General features: G+C 33.9%; 1 protein-coding gene across 1 annotated transcript in view; it reads right to left on the bottom strand.

Annotated features, from left to right (window-relative positions):
* LOC134687564 (uncharacterized) overlaps positions 1-23381 on the bottom strand; it is a 40997-nt gene that overhangs the window by 4306 nt on the left and 13310 nt on the right. Inside the window, exons 7-11 of the mRNA XM_063547959.1 lie at positions 15093-16050; positions 14415-14514; positions 13914-14021; positions 1091-1129; positions 261-308 (exon numbers count right to left, since the gene is read on the bottom strand). Of these exons, the coding sequence (XP_063404029.1) occupies positions 261-308; positions 1091-1129; positions 13914-14021; positions 14415-14514; positions 15093-16050 (1253 nt within the window). The remainder of the gene's footprint in view (positions 1-260; positions 309-1090; positions 1130-13913; positions 14022-14414; positions 14515-15092; positions 16051-23381) is intronic.

Raw genomic sequence — 23381 nt, 5'->3', positions numbered from 1 at the left:
GACCTCACATTTTTGACATTACAATGTAAAATTTTTCTGGAATAGTTAATTTCAAATAATGTGAAGACATTTTCATACAAGCATAAATAAGTTTCTCTAATTCTTCGTAAATTTATCCCTTTCTGCACCCATTGTAGGCTCAGACTTTAAAATTGATAATTTAACTATCTCAATTGGATAGATCAGATAATCCACTGGTATCAATGTAAGAATCTTTATATGTCTATGCTTTGGGTATAATGACTATCTATGGTCCTTACATGTTCAGCTTCTATACTGCATCTTTCCACCAAGTGATCAAATGAATTCTAAAATCATAAGAGAATAAGTTAGAATCAACAAATTCAATACTATAAATTAATCTATGTGATCTGATTAAACAATTATGAGCTAAACTTCAAAAATTTTAACTTACAATGAGTAACTTGAATGTTGCCACTAATGCAGCAGAAACTCTCCATCCCTAGGTTCACCCAAGTTTAAACTTTCAGTGAAGTGTTTTGTTTACATGTTTGTATTTTCATCAGTTTTCATTTCGGTCATAATTCTGTCATTTTTATTAGACCTATGTTTTAGTGCCCTTTGATATCCTCTCTTTTTACACATATTATATACAATGAAACATCTCCAGCAAAATTAATTTATTGAAATAGATAATTATATGATTTTTTCCTTACTTGACTGGATAGTTACATCCAACAAAAATATTTTGGATGTGGCTCTTGCATACTTGAAGTACTTCAAATGCTTCCATTGTACTGATGATTCGTAGTGTTTCTTATATTTTGCCTTGTTATTACAGAAGTGTAGGAGAACATCTTGTCTTTTAGTGAAATTTACAATTTGTAGACAGCAAATTATATGCATGTAATAAAAGGAAATTATACCTAAAGTACAAAAAAATAATAGTTTTTCTTTACCTTTAATTTGTTGTACATTGTCATTTCTTTGTTTGCATTTAATTTTGTTACCATGTCCCAACATTCACTAAGTTATTTGATAATACCATATATAAATTTTTAAGTCAATTTTCAGTGACTCAATTTTTATTCTCTAAATTTTGATTGATTGTAGGAGTAGTATTACTTACATCCAAGACAGCCTTTTTCTTCATCTTTTTCTTTTTACTCTAGGAAAATAAAATAATTTTTTTTATTATCTTATATTGCACTGAAACAAGAGGAAAAACACACTATTTTGAATTTTATTCATATTTTAAGGCTTTATTTTCACTTATATGTACTATAAACATCAAAATTAATTATTTTGTAAAAAAAATTTCCATTTGATCTGTATATCTTGCAACAAATCTATTTTTATTTACCTGTGTATATTATTGTAAATATCGGATTTTTGTTTAAGGTTATTGTTGTTTTTCTGAAATTGTTCAACATTTCACAGCAGTAAATTACTGTTACTTTAATTATTTACCTCTTATTTTATTGATTTTGTAGTTTCATTGTATCATAAATCAAATTTATTCGTTCAGTGAAAGTTCACTTGTTTAAAATGTCTTTTAATTGAGTTAAGCCATTTCAAATGATATTGTAAAGTGTGTCTTTCTATGTTGTGATGTTACACTATTGTTTCATGTAAGGGTGAAGGTTGGTACCTATTAAAAGTTTAAACCCATTGTAATTGTTTGCACATCCTAAGTCAGTAATCTGATGTTCAGTAGTTGTCATATGTTGATATGGTTCATAAGTGTTTCTCATTTTTATATAGATTCCACCCTTGGATTTCCCTTTTGAATGGTTTTACATTAGTTATTTTTGAGGCCCTCTATAGCTTGCACTTTGGTTTGAGCCAAGGCTCTGTGTTGGACAGTTCTTAAATCTATAATGGTATACTTTTATAAATTGTGACATGATTGGAGAGTTGTCTCATTGGCTCTCATACCACATCTTCTTATTTCTATGAACAATTTTGTCATGATCATCCATTATAGAAATTCATAAGACCTTTGATTGTAGGTTCAACTTATGGTCATAAAAATCTTTCACATTAGATCCAATCTATACACATGGAAAAAAGTATTGCAACACCAAATTGAAATTCAAATTAAAAAACCACTCTTTATTTTTTTATGATACAATTTGTAGATATAGAACTAGTTAAACATTATTTAAATATCACCTTAAATTAATCAATAAATATCGACTCGATAAGTTCTTATCTGCACATGCAGCTTCTGTTCTCCTAAACAATAAAACAGATGTTTTTATCCTCATTGTTTTCAACACTTTAAATAACCAAATTTATAAAGTTATGTGATTGACACCTTGTTATTGGTCATCCACAACTCATAACTGCAGCAAGATTGCAGATAATCAGCATGAGAGAAGCAGGTATGTGGCTGTTACAATTGCATATATTGTTCAGGTCATCACCATTCCACTATAAGTCGTTTTGAGAAAAAAATCAGGCAACAAATGATGTTAAAGACCTTCCGAGATCAAGAAGACCCCCTATAACATCTGCTTAGGAAAATTAAGCATAATGAAGGTTGGTCAGAAGGAAACCAATTGCAAACAATACAATCTTAACCAGATGCTTCGCAGGGCGCAGCTTTATATGACCGCAGAAGTTGAACTCTGAACGGTTGAGGAAAGTATGGACACAACATTCAAGCTGGATTCAGCTCTAAATTTTGATTGTGATTAAATAGTTGACACAGCATAGGTTTCTGACACAGAATGAATGTGGTCTAATGAACTTAAAAAAATAATTTGCCTTTGAGCAATTCACTATGCTGTTGAATAAAAATCCTCTCAAAAAAATATTTGAAGAAATTTTATATTTATTTATGAAATCTGAAATGAGAAAAACTTTCCCTTATTCCAAAACTGATCTCAATTCAAATTTCTAATGGAGTTTGCAACAATAACTGCTCATTTAAATACATCATAAAATATAAAAATGTAAAAAAAAAGTGCTTGTTATCACTGAATGGTAAAGATTGTTTTAATTTATCAGTTGGTAGTAATGGTGAAAATACATTGATTATTGTATAAAACAATGATTTGAGTTGATTCAACTACTATTCTGGACAAAGAAAGATAACTAAGATTTACAAAGAATATTGAAAATATCTTGCTTTTGCACAAATATCTATTCTGGACAAAGAAAGATAACTCCAATTGAAAATTGATTGCTATTGCATAATATTGTGAAATTATATATTTCTTGCTATTGCGCAATACTGTCAATTGAAAATATCTTGCTATTGCACAAATATTTATTCTGGACAAAGAAAGATAACTTCAATTGAAAATTGATTGCTATTGCACAATATTGTGAAATTAGATATTTCTTCCTATTGCCCAATACTGTCAATTGAAGATTTCTTGCTATTGAACAATACTGTGCAATTGAAAATTTCTTGCTATTGCACAATACTGTACAATTGAAGATTTCTTGCTATTGCTGAATACTGTGCAATTGAAAATTTCTTGCTATTGCACAATACTTAATATAATAATTTTCAATCCTGATTTGGACCAACTTGAAAACTTTGCCATAATCAAAAATCTAAGTAATGTTTAGATTCAGCATATCAAAGAAGCCCAAGAATTTAATTTTTGTTAAAATCAAACTTAGTTTAAATTTGGACCCTTTGGACCTTAATGAAGACCAATTTGAAAACGGGACCAAAAATTAAGAATCTACTAACACAGTTGGATTTCGCATATCAAAGAACCCCAATTATTCAATTTTTGATGAAATCAAACAAAGTTAAATTTTGGACCCTGATTTGGACCAACTTGAAAACTGGGCCAATAATAAACCAGATGCTCCTCAGGGCGTAGCTTTATACGACCGCAGAAGTTGAAACCGAAATGGTTGGGGCAAGTATGGACACAACATTCAAGCTGGATTCAGCTCTAAATTTGGATTGTGATTAAATAGTTGACACAGCATAGGTTTCTGACACAGAATGAATGTGTTCTAATGAACTTAAAATTTTGGTTTTCTCTTACAGCAATTCACTATGCTGTTGAATATTAATCCTCTCAAAAAAATGTTTGAAGAAATTTTCTTTTTATTTATGAAATTTCAAATGAGAAAATTGAACCCAATTTTTTTAATCACATCCCCCTTTCCCTTATTCCAAAACTAATCTCAATTAAAATTTCTAATGGAGTTTGCAACAATAACTACTCATTTAAATACATCATAAAATATTAAGATGTAAAACTAGAGGCTCTAAAGAGCCTGTGTCGCTCACCTTGGTCTATGTGAATATTAAACAAAGGAAGCAGATTGAAAATTGACTACAAAGGTCAATAACTCCTACAGGGGTCAATTGACCATTTCGTTCATGTTGACTTATTTGTAGATCTTACTTTCCTGAACATTATTGCTGTTTACAGTTTACCTATATCTTTAATAATATTCAATATAATAACCAAAAACAGCAAAATTTCCTTAAAATTACCAATTCAGGGGCCGCAACCCAAAAACAGGTAGTCCAATTCATCTGAAAATTTCAGGGCAGATAGATCTTGACCTGATTAACAATTTTACTACATGTCAGATTTTCTCTAAATTATTTGGTTTTTGAGTTATAAGCCAAAAACTGCATTTTACCCCTATGTTCTATTTTTAGACGTGGCGACCATCTTGGTTTGATGGCCAGGTCACCGGACACATTTTTTAAACAAGAAACCCCAAAGATGATTGTGGCCAAGTTTGGATCAATTTGGCACAGCAGTTTCAGAGAAGAAGATTTTAGTAAAAGATATATAAAATTTACGAAAAATGGTTAAAATTGACTTTAAAGGGCAATTACTCCTAAAGAGGTCAACTGACCATTTTGGTCATGTTGACTTATTTGTAAATCTGACCTTGCTGAACATTATTGCTGTTTACAGTTTACCTATATCTATAATAATATTCAATATAATAACCAAAAACAGCAAAATTTCCTTAAAATTACCAATTCAGGGGCTGCAACCCAAACACAGGTTGTCCAATTCATCTGAAAATTTCAGGGCAGATAGATCTTCACCTGATTAACAATTTTACTCGTGTCAGATTTGCTCTAAATGCTTTGGTTTTTGAGTTATAAGCCAAAAACTGCATTTTACCCCTATGTTCTATTTATAGCCATGGCGGTCATTTTGGTTAGTTGGCGGGGTCACCGGACACAATTTTTAAACTAGATACCCCAATGATGATTGTGGCCAAGTTTCAAATAATTTGGCCCAGCAGTTTCAGAGGAGAAGATTTTTCTAAAAGATTACTAAGATTTATGAAAAATGGTTAAAAATTGACTATAAAGGGCAATAACTCCTAAAGTGGTCAACTGATCATTTTGGTCATGTTGACTTATTTGTAGATCTTACTTTGCTGAACATTATTGCCTTTTACAGTTTATCTCTATCTGAAATAATATTCAAGATAATAACCAAAAACAACAAAATTTCCTTAAAATTACCAATTCAGGGGCAGCAACCTAACAACGGAATGTCAGATTCATCTGAAAATTTCAGGGCAGATAGATCTTAACTTGATTAACAATATTACCCCATGTCAGATTTGCCCTAAATGCTTTGGTTTTTGAGTTATAAGCCAAAAACTGCATTTTACCCCTATGTTCTATTTATAGCCATGGCGGCCATCTTGGTTAGTTGGCGGGGTCACCGGACACAATTTTTAAACTAGATACCCCAATGATGATTGTGGCCAAGTTTGGTTAAATTTGGCCTAGTAGTTTCAGAGGAGAAGATTTTTGTAAAAGTTAACGCCGGACGACGACGACGGACGACGACGCCGGACGCCAAGTGATGAGAAAAGCTCACTTGGCCCTTCGGGCCAGGTGAGCTAAAAACTGCTTGTGATCACTGAATGGTAAAGATTATTTTAATTTATCAGTTGGTAGTAAAAAGTGAATATACATTGTATATTGTATATAACAAAGATTTAAGTTGATTCTGGACAAAGAAAGATAACTCCAATTAAAAAAAATTCTTGCAATTGCACAATATTGTGCAATTAGATATTTCTTGCTTACTATTCTGGACAAAGAAAGATAACTCTAATTAAAAAAAACCTTGCTATTTCACAATATTGTGTAATTAGATATTTGTTTTTGTGGTCATAAACATTGTGTTTAAATTTCATTGATTTCTATTTACTTAAACTAAAGTTATTGTGCGAAAACCAAGAATAATGCTTATTTGGGCCCTTTTTTGGCCCCTAATTCCTTAATTGTTGAAACCAAAATTCCCAAAATCAATCCCAACCTTTCATTTGTCGTCATAAACCTTGTGTCAAAATTTCATAGATTTCTATTAACTAAAACTACAGTTATAGTGCGAAAACCAAGAAAATGCTAATTTGGGCCCTTTTTGGCCCCCAATTCCTAAAATGTTGGGACCAAACCTCCCAAAATCAATCCCAACCTTTCTTTTGTGGTCATAAACCTTGTTTTAAAATTTCATAGATTTCTATTCACTTTTACTTAAGTTAGAGTGCGAAAACTAAAAGTATTCAGACGCTGACGACGACGATGACGCAGACGACGACCCCAACGTGATAGCAATATACGACGAAATTTTTTTCAAATTTTGCGGTCGTATAAAAATCTTGAAAACTGGGCCAATAATAAAAAATCTAAGTACATTTTTAGATTCAGCATATCAAAGAACCCCAAAGATTCAATTTTTGTTAAAATCAAACTAAGTTTAATTTTGGACCCTTTGGACCTTAATGTAGACCAATTTGAAAACGGGACCAAAAATTAAAAATCTACATACACAGTTAGATTCGGCATATCAAAGAACCCCAATTATTCAATTTTTGATGAAATCAAACAAAGTTTAGTTTTGGACCCTTTGGGTCCCTTGTTCCCAAACTGTTGGGACCAAAACTCCCAAAATCAATCCCAACCTTCCTTTTGTGTTCATAAACCTTGTGTTTAAATTTCATTGATTTCTATTCACTTTTACTAAAGTTATTGTGCAAAAACCAAGAATAATGCTTATTTGGGCCCTTTTTTGGCCCTTTATTCCTAAACAGTTAGAACAAAAACTCCCAAAATCAATCCCAACCTTCCTTTTGTGGTCATAAACCTTGTGTTAGAATTTCATAGATTTCTATTCACTTAAACCATGGAAGTATTATATTGACAGGAACTCCAACAAGCGGACTTCAAACGTTTATAGTGTGATGCCGCAAAATCGTTAAGTATCTGTTAATTAACTCAACATGTCAATGGATGCATGGGTTCCGATCAAATTTTTGGAACCTCGTGAATGATCGTAATTACGGAACATACCGAAATACCCGGATGTGTACTTAATTGTCAAGGAAATGACATTTATCGACCATGTGAATGACAAATATGTCAGTTTTTACGGGTATTGCTGCTTAAAAACAAATAAAAAGAAATCAAATGAAATCCCCGCGACTGTTTTCACCAAATTAAAAAAAAGAAAAACTAAAAAACTGAAGAGTAACTGAAGAGTAAAAAGATTTCAGTTTAAGTTGAAATCAATTTTAAAAAAGTAAGATTTTTATTCACGAGAAGGCCGTTGGCTAAACACGTGTAACTGTTATAATCATAAAATTCTCATGTAAAGTGAACAGAAAAGTTTTTATCAGTAATTATTATCGCGTTTTACTGCTAACTTTGACAAATATTTTAATGAAAGAATTTCCAACAAAAGTAAAAGTTGGCCGGGTGGGGGTACAGGATTAAAGAGCTCTGATCCGAAAAAATATCAAATATTTTGATATATTGTTTACTGAAAGTCCAATGGCAAATATTTCATGCAATTAAACAAGAAACAGAAACATAAATTGATTAGCATACGGTGTAAGATGTTTCAGAACCAGAGGCAGATTTAGGGGGGGGGGGGGGGGGGGGGGGGCCAGGCCCCCCCTTTTGGGGAAAAAATTTGGTTGCTTATAGGGAATCATTGAAGTGTGACTGGAGTGGGCCCCCTCTTAGGTCAGTCAGTGGGCCCCCACTTATGAAAATTTCTGGATCCGCCACTGAGAACGGTTAAGCTTTTAAACACATAAATAAATTCTAATTTGGTTTCCATGATAGAAAAAAAATTAAACTGCTTAGGGCCCATCATAGTGATCTCTTTAAATGTATTCAGATATATTAAAGTTATCTGTAAAAATAAATCTGTCAGACGTCAAAGTAATCTCGGACTAGGTTGAATGTTTAGGGTTTTGGAATTACCATAAAAGGTGTAACAATTCATCTGCATGTCTTGTAACCTGATATTGCTATGTAGAGGTCATCACATAATTATTAACCTCTTTTAGTCTTTAAAACATATTTGATAAATAAGTTAAAAACATTTTACGATATTTTACGATAGAGAAAACCATAAATATTTGTGATACACTAGATAAAAGTTTTCAATCTTTAACTTAAAATTTGAGTTATCTGGCAATATCTGGCACACTACATGAGCATTCCATTATTTTCTGCAAACACTCTACTTCAGAATCATGTAATTTTCATAATCAGATACTTCCCGATTTCCAAGTTCCAGGGATTTAAACATACTCAACAAAACTAAAAATAAGCTTGCCCTCTTTCCGAATGCAGTTGATTTTCTTATGTTATTTTGTTAAATGTGGACCGATTTTTTCGATCTTTTCAGCTTTGTTCTTTATCTATTGAACGGACACAGGTGTTGTTATCCATGTGGCGATTCACAAATAACCACGGGAGTTTCCGTGTATATTTACATTGGTAGGTAGATAAGACCATCGATATCAAATCACGTGATGAGACTAGATTCAGTTAAAAGAACAGGCGAAGTCGGCATCGCAGATACCCCACAAAGGAGTTATCACGTACTTGACAAACTGAGTCGGAACCTTTTATTTTCTTAAAGAAATCAGTGGGAGGGGAATGTGCTAATTTTTCATTGGAGTTCCTGTCAATATAATACTTCCATGCTTAAACTAAAGTTATAGTGCGAAAACCAAGAAAATGCTTATTTGGGCCCATTTTGGCCCCTTATTCCTAAAATATTGGGACCAAAACTCCCAAAATCAATCCCATCCTTCCTTTTGTGGTCATAAACCTTGTGTTATAATTTCATAGATTTCTATTCACTTTTACTAAAGTTAGAGTGCGAAAACTAAAAGTATTCGGACAATGACTACGACGACGACGCCAACGTGATAGCAATATACGACGAAAATTTTTTCAAATTTTGCGGTCGTATAAAAAGAGAGTGATGACCATACAGGAGCCTTTAAACAAGAACTGTTCGAGATCGGCTCATTGCTACTAGTTATCATGCGATAAGACCATTTAGGGGACCTTTGCCTTTGATCAGACACACAGTTGCCTGTATCCAATATAGTGCAGAGCTGGCCAAAGTTGGAAATTAGTATCATGGAGGAAGATCCATTGATCCAATGGAATTCTGTTAATCTTCCTTGGCCCGATCGTAGCCCGAATTTGAACCATAGCATGCATATATGGGATACTATTGGGCGTAAAGTGCATGAAAGGACACCCCAGTTCAAACACGTCATGAAATAAACAATACCCTTCGTCAGGTATGATTGCTACTACCTTAGCAACAAATAAGTTGACTTATGGCAGGAATCAGAAGACGTTAAGATGTGGTTATCCATTTGAAAGTACTACATTTGTAATTCTTTGGCATATAACGATCAACCATGGTGTGAACAATCATCTAAAGATTATTTTGGAATGTCTGACATTGTAAAGTTTGACTACATTAAAAGTTTGTAAGATGCTTTTTTTTCGTAAAAAAGAACACTTTGTTATAAAAATGTTGATAAGATAAAACATCTTTTTTGCATACATTTTTTGTTCGTTTTAATGCCTATGTTATCATTAACTACGTTTCAATATTATTTTACAAATATTTTATCATCTTCCATCCAAAATAAGAGGCTGATTTTTCAAGTTTTAAAAAACCAAGGTGTTGCAATACTTTTTTCCATGTGTATATATGAGGACATTCAATCTCTTTTTCTATGTTATAAGAACTTTTGCATGTGGTGCTTCTTTTTCTTCAACTAATTAGTTTTGAATGTCTCTTTCATATCTTCTCTCTGATATTAGTGATTTTCATCAGTTACATCACATTATCCTGCTTGCTTTGAGCTCAAAAGGATGTTGGTTCCATCCCTATTCATATATATATATATATATATATACAACTCGTCTAAACATCAACCCAACAATGTTAGATCTGTAAATTTGCTTTCGCAAATTTTTGGTTCTTCCCTCGCCGGGATTCGAACCCATGCTACTGTGATATCGTGACACCAAATCGCCTGCACTGCAGCCGTCCCACTAGACCACACGACCACCTGGGCTCTCAAAAAAAGAGCTTTCGGTGGCCATATGTTACCTTTCCACGTCAGTTTTAATCTAGCAGCGTACTACAGTACATGATATATAAGGCATGAAGATGATATAACCCAGACATCAACCCAACAATGTTAGATCTGTAAATTTGCTTTCGCAAATATTTTGTTCTTCCCTTTCTGGGATTTGAACCCATGCTACTGAGAAATTGTGACACCAAATCACTTGCACTGTAACCAGCACGCTAGACCACACGACCACCTGGGCTTCATAACTAGAGGCTCTCAAGAGCCTGTGTCGCTCACCTGTTACTGTATTTACTGATGTCGGTCATCTTGGTTGGTAGGTTGGGTCATTAGACACTTTTTTAATAGATACCCTAGTTATGATTGTGGCCAAGTTTGGTTAAAAATGGCCCATAGTTTTAGAAAAGAAATTTTTGTACAAGTTACAAAAATGACGAAAAGTTGTTCAATATTGACTATAAAGGGCAATAACTCCTTAAGGGGTCCTCTAACAATTTTGATCATGCTGACTTATTTGTAGATCTTATTTTGCTGAACATTATTGCTGTTTACAGTTTATCTCTATTTATAATAGTATTCAAGATAATAGCAAAAAACTGCAAAATTTCCTTAAAAGTACCAATTTTAGGGCAGCAACCCAACAACGAGTTGTCAGATTCATCTGAAAATTTGTGAGGGAATAGATCTTTTTCTGATGGACATTTACATCTTGTAAGATTTACCCTAAATGTCTTAGTTTCAAATATATAAATAAAAAACTGCATTTTACCACCATGTTCTAATTTTAGCCATGTCAGCCATTTTGTTTGGTAGGCGGGGTCATCGGACACATTTTTAAAACTAGATACCCCAAGGATGATTGTAACCAAGTTTGGTTTAATTTGGCCCAGTAGTTTCAGAGGAGAAGATTTTTGTACAAGTTACAAAAAATGACGAAAAGTGGTTAAAAATTGACTATAAAGGGCAATAACTCCTTAAGGGGTTGACTGACAATTTCGGTCATGATGACTTATTTGTAGGTCTTTCTTTGCTGAACATTATTGCTGTTCACAGTTTATCTCTATCTATAATAGTATTCAAGATAATAACCAAAAATTGCAAAATTTCCTTAAAATAACCAATTCAGGGCAGCAACCCAACAACAAGTTGTCATATTCATCTGAAAATTTCAGGGCAGATAGATCTTGACCTGAACAACAATTTTACCCTTTGACAAATTGCTCTAAATGCTTTGGTTTTTGAGTTCTAAGCCAAAAACTGTATTTTACCCCTATGTTCTATTTTTAGCCATGGCGGCCATCTTGGTTAGATGACCAGGTCACCGGACACATTTTTTAAACTAGATACCCCAAGGATGATTGTGGCCAAGTTTGGTTAAATTTGGCCCAGTAGTTTCAGAGAAGAAGATTTTTGTAAAAGTTTACGGACGACGGACGACGGACGCGGGACGACGGACGACGGACGCCAAGTGATGAGAAAAGCTCACTTGACCTTTCAGGTCAGGTGAGCTAAAAATGAAGCTTTTGGTGGCCGGGTGTTCCCTTTCCACGCCAGTTTTAATCTAGCTTTGTACTACAGTACATGATATATAAGGCATGAAGATGTTATTTTTACAGATCAGCTAAATTATCTATAGTAAAGGATCCTACAAATGAATGTAAGATTCAGTCACAGAAATAACTAGATATCATTGAGATGGAAGCCATCTCTGTGGGCCCCGCTGTCAATAACGTTGGGTAAATAAATATAGTGTGAATCAAAATTGTAAGCGATGGACAGACCAACAGACAGACAGACCTTTGACCTAGGAAATTGTACATACATCATGACACACCCTCTGGTGTTGGTTAAAATGGATGTCAAGTATAATATTTGAAATCAAAACGGTTCCCAAGATATAGAGCGGACACAATCTTCAACTCAGGACACAGGGTTGTCAACTAAAACCAAAGTTTTTTTCACCTTGACCTTTGACCTAGGAAGTTGTACATACATCATGACACGCTCTCTGATGGTGGTTAAAATGGATGTCAAGTATAAACTTTGAAATCATAAAGGTTATCCAGAAATGGAGCGGACACGATCTTTACCACAGGACACAGGGTTGTCAACTGAAACCAAAGTTTTTGACCTTGACCTTTGACCTAGGCAGCTGTACATACATCATGACACCCCCTCTGGTGTTGGTTAATAAACATGTTAAGTATTAAGTATAAAATCAGAACAGTTATCTAGATATGTAGCGGACACGATCTTCATCACAGGACACGGGTTGTCAACTGAAACCAAAGTTTTTGACCTTGACCTTTGACCTAGGAAGTTGTACATACATCATGACACACCCTCTGGTGTAGGTTAAAATGGATGTCAAGTATAAACTTTGAAATCATAAGGGTTCTCAAGATATAGAGCGGACACGATCATCACCACAGGACACAGGGTTGTCAACTGAAACCAAAGTTTTTTTTACCTTGACCTTTGACCTAGAAAGTTGTACATACATCATGACACGCCCTCTGGTGGTGGTTAATAAACATGTAAAGTATAAAGTATGAAATCATAATGGTTTTCTAGATATGGAGCGGACACAAAGTTAAAGTGTTACGGACGGACGGACGGATGGACGGACGGTACGACAGACGGACAGACTGATCACTATAGGGCGCCCCGACTTTTAGTCGGGGCCCTAATTATATTTATAAGTATGTCTGAACCAGTGACAAATCTACAACAAATTTATCCATCGTATCACCAGCAGTGATGGTGATACATAGCTGTGTACATTCTGTATATATAACTCATCTAAACATCAACCCAACAATGTTAGATCTGTAAATTTGCTTTCGCAAATATATATATATATATATATACAACTCGTCTAAACATCAACCCAACAATGGTAGATCTGTAAATTTGATTTCGCAAATTTTTGGTTCTTCCCTCGCCGGGATTCGATCCCATGCTACTGTGATATTGTGACACCAAATCACCTGCACTGCAGCCGTCCCGCTAGACCACACGACCACCGGGGCTCTTTATATACATGTAATATTTGCCACTGGATACTCATTTTTGGGTTAATTGACATTCACTCTGCATCTCCTTTTCATGAAACTGACATACTGTGTGTATTGCTGTGTTTTTTTTTCTACATTAGCTAGAGGTATAGGTTGAGGGGTAAGATCACACTTAACACGGTAACCCTGCCACATTTTTGCGTGTGTTCCAAGTCATGAGCCATTGGCCTTTGTCAGTCTTGTATGTTTTTTAATATTAGTTTATTTATATGTTTTGGAGTGTAGAATGACGTCCATTTTCACTTAACTAGTACACATTTTTGTTTTGGGGCCAGCTAGAGACTGCCTCCCGTGCGGGATTGAAGATCCATTGGTTGCCTTTGGCTGTTTTCAGCACTTTGATGGGGTTGTTGTCTCTTTCACACATTCCCCATTTCCATTCTCAATTCTATAATACATGGAATTAAGGTCCAAATATCCAATTTCTGGCAAGGGGACCTCATAAAGAGTTATGATAATTTTCAAAATGTTGAATAAACTTACTGGTTTTACTTCTTCTATTTCATCAATATACACAATATCATCCAGACTTTTGTTATCATCCTCCAACTCCAATTCATGTAAAAGTTCTGAGACATCTTCTGTTTCCTCCTGTAAGTATAGCCAGTAAACATATTTTTATTTCACTATTTAGGTTAATGTTCCAAAGAATCAAATTTTCTAACCTATATCTAAAACTGGAATGTTTTTGCATTGATTGAACCTTAACTTAATCAAAGACTACCATGACCCAAAAATTAAAAAAAAATATGCAAATTTCAATAGGAAACTTTATGTCAAACACCTACTTTTTATGTTTAAATAAGAAAGGAAAAAAGATTCTACTGGCTTTATATGTCTAGAACTCTCTCTCATGCATATACAGTAATAACCTATATTAGAAAGTGAACATACAACCCCATACAGGCATGCGTTGGAAATCAATCCTCAAAACGTTTGATGTTATTCCATAACTTAAGAATATATTTAACCCAGACATCATACCATAAGTGATGGTTCTTTGGTCTGCGCTAACATTTCACGAGTCAAGTCAACAGATAATCTTCTTGCATCACTTAAATAACCTTCATCAAAGGACCTGTTCCTGCAAGATATATACAATACATGTCAAACTTATGAGTGATAGGTATACACAAGCAGAACATGGAAACTTTGAAATGTTTCACCTGCGTAATTTTCATTAATAACTTATAGTACTGTGGATTCATTGTTATTTGTAGATTTTGTGGGTAAGGCCCGTAAGGGTGAATTTAAAATTTAAATTTTCAAAGAAAATCAACTTGTATGCAGATTCGGGCTTTACCACGAAAATAAAATTGTAAGTTTTACCCAATCCTTGAAAATTGAAAATTGGTATGCACAAATATAAATGAACCTGCAGTACATGAAAAAATTACTTTATCATCAAAATAAATAATGAAAATATAGTCAAGGTTAGATGACAGTTTTTGAACAATATGCACAATTTACAACAACTCTTTACAGATCCAATATAGCAAAAAAAGAAATGAATAAAAAATGATAATTAAAATTTTTTGTTATAATAAGTTAAGTGCTAAACAATTGTTTAAAGATGCATAAATTTACTTTGTCTCTGAGAAAAATTAACTGATACTGGATATATGGCTTCAGTAGAAAAAGAAAACTCCTTTCATTACTTACTGCAGTGCAGAGGCTGGGGAACCCCATGATTTGGACTGCAAACCTAATGACCCAGACATCCGTCTGGCAGGAGCTCTAGGCCTTGGTGCTCCTGGTATCTCCTCAGCCTGTAGATGTGATTGGGTTGGTGTTATTTTGGATCTCTGTTGCTCTGGTATTGTTAGAAAGGAAGATGGTGTTTTATTACTGGTATTTGTTTTAACAGCTGCTGGAGAGGGTGTTGGGAGTGGTCTCTTTGATATTTGAGGCACCTGTGAGAGTGGAGGTGGTGTCACCCCTCCTCTAAATCTTGAACTTCCTGCTAATTGAGGTGAAGCCGTGTTTGGCTGGCTTTGACTTTCTGATGAACTTGTTGTTTGTTGTCTTAGAGGTGCTGAGTCACCAATACATATATTACCCTCAGGTGATCCCATACAGCCAGACTTTTTTGGGTGTTCATTATACTTTGATAATGAAATTGGTTTATGCTTTTCAGGACTTGCTTCTGAAACCATTATTGCAGGAGCAGGCGACTGTATACTTTGGGGTGATGATGCTTGCATTACCTGAGGTGATGCTGGTTGCATACTTCGGGTAAAAAAATCTTGGCGTCTCTGAGGTGATGTGGGTTGCATTATTTTGGGTAACGTTGCTCGCTGTGTCTGAGGTGATGCTGGTTGCATCATTTTGGGTGAAGATGCTTGCATTGCCTGAGGTTGCATACTCTGAGGTGGAATTGCTTGACTTCTCTGATTTACTGATGATGAATACCCTGTGACTTCATCTGTCTTCCTGCTAGATGGGACTAAGGATGACTGTTTACCTCCATGTTTTTTGTAGCTAGGTGTTGACTGTGGCATGCAAGCTATGCCTCCATGCACTTTTTTACGGGCTGGAGCGATGTCTGTGTCACCTATGTGTATCATATCTGATTCTAGTTGAGTTGGTTTTGATACAAAATCATCTTTTACTATGGTTCCTAAAAGAAAAATTGTACATATGTAAATGCTCTTTTGTTCCGAAGTTATAAAGTACCGGGCAGAAAGAACTAATTAGCCGAAAAGATATGGAGGAACTTATTAAGAAGTTACTGTGTTCTTCCTCTGGTTTAAAAGTTCCACAGTGAACAAAGTGACTAGTTAGAAAGTTCCTTTTTGCCAAATTAGTCAAAACCAGAACTAACAAACTAGCATCAACCAGGCAGAAAGTTCCATATGGAGAATTGATGCAAAGTAAAAGTGCAAAATATCATATTTGAACCTTTTCAAAGGGAAAACAAGATACTACTGATTACAAAAGTCAAAAGGAACTTATCAACTAGCCACAAAGTTCCTCTTTGTCAAAAAAGTCAAAACCAGAACTAACAAACTAGCCCAAAAGTTCCAATGGAACTTATCAACCAGTCACAAAGTTCCATTTGGAGAATTGATGCAAAGTAAAAGCGCAACATATTGTCTTTGAACCTTTTCAAAGGGGAACAAAGATACAAGCCACAAAAGACAAACGGATCTTATCAACTAGTCACAAAATTCCTTTTTGTTAGGGTTAGGGTTTGTTAGGCTTCACTATTCAAATAGCTACATTGTTCCAGGACTTTTCAACTACCTTCTTTTTTTCCAGAACTTTTCCACTCACTTGAAATAAAACAACTAGTTGGAAAGTTCCATTGGAACGAAATAACTACTTGAAAAATTCCGCTGGAACAAAGTAACTGACGAAACATAGTGGCTGTTACACATACACATGTATAACCAAACTGTAAAAAATTGTAACACAGAAATGTCTTTCACACATTTTAACCAAATAAAGTTTTATATACAATCTTCTAAAACTCATTTATTAATCCTGCTGTTACTTTGATCAAATCTTCATGACAGTTTTAAAGAGACTATTTAATAAAATAACAGTTTTACAATGTTATTCTTGCCTTACTTAAACCAGGTTTGATTTAAAAGTCATAAAAATAAAGGTTTTACAGTACTGGTATCACATAAACTAAACTTTTAACCCCACCACATTATGTATGTGCCTGTCCCAAGTCAGGAGACTGTTTTTCAGTGACTGCCAATTGTTTATTTGTTACATATTTGTTTTATGTTAATTTTTGGTACATAAATAAGGCTGTTAGTTTTCTCGTTTAAATTATTTTCCATTGTCATTTTGTAGCCTTTTAAAGCTGACTATGCAGTGTGGGTTTTGTTCATTGTTGAAGGCCCTATAGTTACCTATAGTTGTTAATTTCTATGTCATTTTGGTCTCTTGTGGAGAGTTCTCATTGGCCATCATACCACATCTTCTTTTTTTATATCTATCAATGATCAGCTACATCAAGGTCAAGGTCAGATAAACCGAAGAAGATATACATGTAAAACTTACAATCTTTTCATATATCAAATATAGTTGACATTTTGCTTATTGCATGAAAAAAACAAACAAAACCCGAAAAACTAAATATTGACCAATAAACCATGAAAAAGATCAAGAACAGATGAACCCTATCAGCCATACATGTTTACCTTATAATAATTTAATACATCAAATTCTGTTTACCTATTGCTTATAGTATTTGAATAACAGACCAAAATATGAAAATTTGATAATAACCAATGAACCATGAAAATGATGTCAATGTTAGATAAAACCTGCCAAACTGAAATGTACCTCTTCAATTACATTCCATTTTATATTCAATACACAACATTAACTTGACCCTTTGCTTATAGAATCTAAACATAAACCTAAACACAAAACTTTAAGATTAATTACTATATCCCTTGAAATGAGGTTAAGGTCAGGCCTCACGGTCATAAAACTTTCGAGCATGATTTTTGTACTCAGACTCGAAAATCAACCAATCAAATTGCTGGATTTCATGTTTCGAGCATGATTTTTGTGCTCCGAGCACTGAGCAAAGTTTTATGACCGAGAGGCCAGGTGAACCATGTCTGATCTGCATATGTCTAGGGCAGATGAATTAAATTATTGATCATCCCTACTTTTTAATTAGTCTAAGAAATTGCTGATATAAACCTTTTATGTAAAACAAATAAATTCTTGCCACCACTATAAACTGGATCCTATTGAACTGTATTCATGTGACCTTTAGTAGGTTAAAAATCAAATATGAGAATTGGAGTCTAATCAGTGAATATGAATTTGACTGTTTGACATCTAATGCCCCTTTAAGAAATATATATAAAAGTGTTAATGTAAAATATTTCCTTGATACTGTGGATTCATTAATATTCGTTGGATACCAATTTTCGTGGGTTTTGTGGAAAAAGGTGAACCACGAATTCAAATGTTCAACGAATAACATATTTTCAATAGGCCTTGTATACAGAGATTAGCAAAACCACGAAATCTAATATCCACGAATATGCAAGTTTTCAGCATTCCGCGAAAATTGATACCCACGAAAATAAATGAATCCACAGTACTTGTGTATTCTAAGTGAGGATAGAAATTGGGTGCCCATCATGATGAAAGACTGTTAAAATAATGATAAAGGTAAACATTTTACTCAATTTGATGCTAATAATTGCTACAAAATGAGATTTGACAAATGATATTAAAATAAAATGCTCCGCATGGCACAGCTTGATAGGACCGTAGAGGTTGATACCCTGAACAGTTGGGGTAAGTATGGACACTATATTTAAGCTTGATACATCTCTAAATTTGGATTTTGATTAAATATTTGACACAGCATAGGTTTCTGACACAGAATGAATGTGGTAAAATTTCATATTGGACTTTTACCTATTATTGTCCAATACCCTAAATCTAAATACATGGTTAGATTCAGCATAACAGAGAAGGCCAAGAATTCAATTATTGATGAAATCAAATAAAGTTAAATTTTGGACCCTTTTGACCTCAATGTGAACCAATTCAATAACTGGGCCCAAAAATCAAAAATCTAAATACATGGTTAAATTCAGCATATCAAAGAGCCCAATATATTCAATCTTTGTTGAAATAACACAAAGATTAATTTTAACCCCGATTTCAACTTACTTGAAAACTGGGCCTATAATCAAAAATCTAAATACATAAAAAAGAAGATGTGGTATGATTGCCAATGAGATAACTATCTACAAAAGACCAAAATGACACAAACATTAACAATTATAGGTCACCATACGGCCTTCAACAATGAGCAAAGCCCATACCGCATATAGTCAGCTATAAAAGGCCCCAATAAGACAATGTAAAACAATTCAAACGAGAAAACTAACAGCCTTGTTTATGTAAAAAAATTAACGAAAAACAAATATGTAACACATAAACAAACGACAACCACTGAATTCCAGGCTCCTGACTTGGGACAGGCACATACATGAATAATGTGGCGGGGTTAAACATGTTAGCGGGATCCCAACCCTCCCCTAACCTGGGACAGTGGAATAACAGTACAACATAAGAACATACTATAAAAATCAGTTGAAAAAGGCTTAACTCATCAGATAGACAAAAAATAAAAGTGGACGTGGCCGGGTACTTATACATGTTTAGATTCAGCATATCAAAGAACCTCAAAAATTCAATTTTTATTAAAGGCAAACTAAATTTAATATTTAACCCTATGGACCTTAATGTAGACTTATTTGAAAACAGAACTTAAAATCAAAAATTTAAATACACGGTTAGATCTAGCATATCAAAGACCCTCATGCATTCAATTTTTGTTGAAATCAAACAAAGTTTAATTTGGACCCTGATTTGAACCAATTTGAAAACTAGGCCTATTATCAAAAATCTAAATACATGTTAGAATTCAGCATATCAAAGAACCCAAAGAATTCAATTTTTGTTAAAATCAAACTAAGTTTAATTTTGGACCCTTTGGACCTTAATGTAGACCAATTTAAATATGGGACCAAAAATAAAAAATTGAAATACACGGTTATTTTCAGCATATCAAACAACCCCAAAACTTTAATTTTTGATGAAATCAAACAAAGTTTAAATTTGGACCCTTTGGACCTCAATGTGAACCAACTTAAAAACAGGGCTAAATATCCAAATCTTAATACATTGTTAAGTTCAGCATATTAAAGAACACAAGAACTCAAGAACACCCCATTTAAATTGGACAACAATTCAGCAATTTATACAAAGCATTAGAAAAGTATTGTTTGTGGGCCCTTATTCCTAATCAGTAAGGGCCATAACCCCCAAAATCAATCCCAACCTTCCATTTTGGTATAGAAACTTGTAGTACAATTTCAGAAACATCCATACACTTACACAGAAGTTACTGTCTGGAAACTATAAAAATGTTTATTTGGACCCCTTTGAAGACCCTTATTTCCTAAACTGTTGGGAACCTAACCCTCAAAATCAAACCAAGCTTTCCTTTTGTGGTTTCAAACCTTGTGTTTAAATTTCATAGAGATCCATTCACTTTTAAAAATCAAAGTTATTGTCTGGAAACTAAGTGTCTTTTCGGACAATGATGTGATACAAAAATACAACAGCAAAAATTTTGGTGGTCATAAAAAATTAAGGCCAGTTTGACAGTAGACATATTTAAAACAGAGATTAGATGCTTGACAATAAAGGGCATTCCTACTCTTCTAAGTGACAATTGAGTACTTGATGGGAGTTGCTGACTAATTTGAGGAGTAATGTCTAACTCTCAAACAGCTAAAGCTATCAACTCTACATATTCATATAAACAAGATGTGGTATGAGCAGTGGTTGATCCCAGGTGGGGTGGGGAGGGGGGGTTGGAACTCCTTCCCCCTTTTTTGACGATCAATGAATTTGTATGGGGACATCATCATGACATGTGGTTGGAATCCCCTCTTTGTCCTGGGTTAGGACCCCCCTTTTATAAATTGCTGGATCTGCCCCTGTATGAGTGTCAATAAGACACAATGTATAAAACGTTAAAAATTATTGCTCAAAGTACAGTCTTCAATTCAAAAAGGAAAACCAACATTTAATCTTTACATAAAGATTACGAATGAGACCTATATCCATAAATAAATGCACTACTCAAAATTCAAGAATAAATTGAATTATCAAATATAAAACAAACCTGCTTCTTCAAACAACATTTTGTAAACAATATCCCCGACCAGAATAACATCCAGAAGTGAGATAATAACACTGGTCAATCTATCAGTTCTCTGTTGAACTGTTAAAGTTAGATTATTATGGAACCCTTCACACATGAATAAACAGCCTGAGGTATAAATGTGTGATCTTGTTCATGAGTAGTTTTTACATAACTCCAAATACCAACTCAGTTAAAAAGATAGTAAAATAAGTGTTATTATTTCATGGATCAGCACCTTCTCTAGTGTAACAGATACATATGTGGACACACATAGATGTCTTACCAAATTATTGGCTTTGCATGAATAATAATTTTACTGTGACTTGACTGTATGCGTTACTCATCTTATGCACGTAATTTAAAATTCTAACAATTTGTTTTATCAAATTAGTCTGTTCAAATGGTACAAATTATTACCCAACTGCCATAGCAACTCAGAGTCAAGACATCAGAGTGCGCGATTTATTTTTATCGAAATTAGAATTAAAAAAAATTCTGTTGACCAACAAATTAAGAAAATCATTATAAAGTAAAAATATATCTGCCAGTTTTTATGATTTTCCCTATATACCCATTGTATTTCTGGTGTATCAAGCTGTCAGTTTCAACAGTTTGTATCTGAAAAACAAAAACGGTTACCCCCTTTTTTATTTTATGTTCTGATGTATTTTTACAAGCAGAATCAAAATGTAAATTTAAAACAAATCTGTTGAGTTGGTATATTATGTACACTTCCGATCGCCTTAGAGATTAAAAAACTAGAGGCTCTAAAGAGCCTGTGTCGCTCACCTTGGTATATGTGAACATTAAACAAAGGAAGCAAATGAATTCATGACAAAATTGTGTTTTGTTGATGGTGATGTGTTTTTAAATCTTACTTTACTAAACAGTCTTGCTGCTTACAATTATCTCTATCTATAATGAAATTGGCCCAGTAGTATCAGTGGAAATGTTAATTAAAAATTTACAAATTTTATGAAAATTGTTAAAAATTGACTATAAAGGACAATAACTCCTTAGGGGGTCAATTGACCATTTCGGTCATGTTGACTTATTTATAGATCCTACTTTGCTGAACATTATTGCTGTTTACAGTTTATCTTTATCTATAATAATATTCAAAATAATAACCAAAAACAGCAAAATTTCCTTAAAATTACCGATTCACGGGCAGCAACCCAACAACAGGTTGTCAGATTCATCTTCCAATTACAGGGCAGATAGATATTGATCTGATAAACAAATTCACCCCAAGTCAGATTGCTCTAAATGCTTTGGTTTTGAGTTATAAGCCAAAAACTGCATTTTACCCCTATGTTCTATTTTTAGCCTTTGTGGCCATCTTGGTTGGTTGACCTGGTCACGCCACACATTTTTTAAACTAGATACCCCAAAGATGATTGTTGCCAAGTTTGGATTAATTTGGCCCAGTAGTTTCAGAGGAGAAGATTTTTGTAAAGATAACTAAGATTTAAGAAAAAATGGTTAAAAATTGACTATAAAGGGCAATAACTCCTAAACGGGTCAACTGACCATTTCGGTCATGTTGACTTATTTGTAGATAATACTTTGTTGAACATTATTGCTGTTTACAGTTTATCTCTATCTATAATAATATTCAAGATAAAAACCAAAAACAGCAAAATTTCCTTAAAATTACCAATTCAGGAGCAGCAACCCAACAACCAATTGACTGATTCATCTGAAAATTTCAGGGCAGATAGATCTTGACCTGATAAACATTTTTATCTCATGTCAGATTTCCTCAAAAGGTTTTGGTTTTTGAGTTATAAGCCAAAAACTGCATTTTACCCCTATGTTCTATTTTTAGCCGTGGCGGCCATCTTGGTTGGTTGACCAGGTCACGCCACACATTTTTAAAACTAGATACCCCAAAGATGATTGTGGCCAAGTTTGGATTAACTTGGCCGAGTAGTTTCAGAGGAGAAGATTTTTGTAAAAGATTACTTTAATTTACGAAAAATGGTTAAAAATTTACTATAAAGGGCAATAACTCCTAAACGGGTCAACTGACCATTTTGGTCATGTTGACTTATTTGTAGATCTTACTTTGCTGAACATTATTGCTGTTTACAGTTTATCTCTATCTATAATAATATTCAAGATAAAAACCAACCAGATGCTCCGCAGGGCGTAGCTTTATACGACCGCAGAGGTTGAACCCTGAACAGTTGGGGCAAGTATGGACACAACATTCAAGCTGGAGTCCGCTCTAAATT

This window comes from Mytilus trossulus, chromosome 10 (assembly GCF_036588685.1).
Source record: "Mytilus trossulus isolate FHL-02 chromosome 10, PNRI_Mtr1.1.1.hap1, whole genome shotgun sequence".
In the NCBI taxonomy this organism is placed as follows: Eukaryota; Metazoa; Mollusca; class Bivalvia; order Mytilida; family Mytilidae; genus Mytilus; species Mytilus trossulus.
The sequence above is the reverse complement of the archived record's forward strand: the minus strand, read 5'-3'. Positions and strand labels throughout refer to the sequence as shown.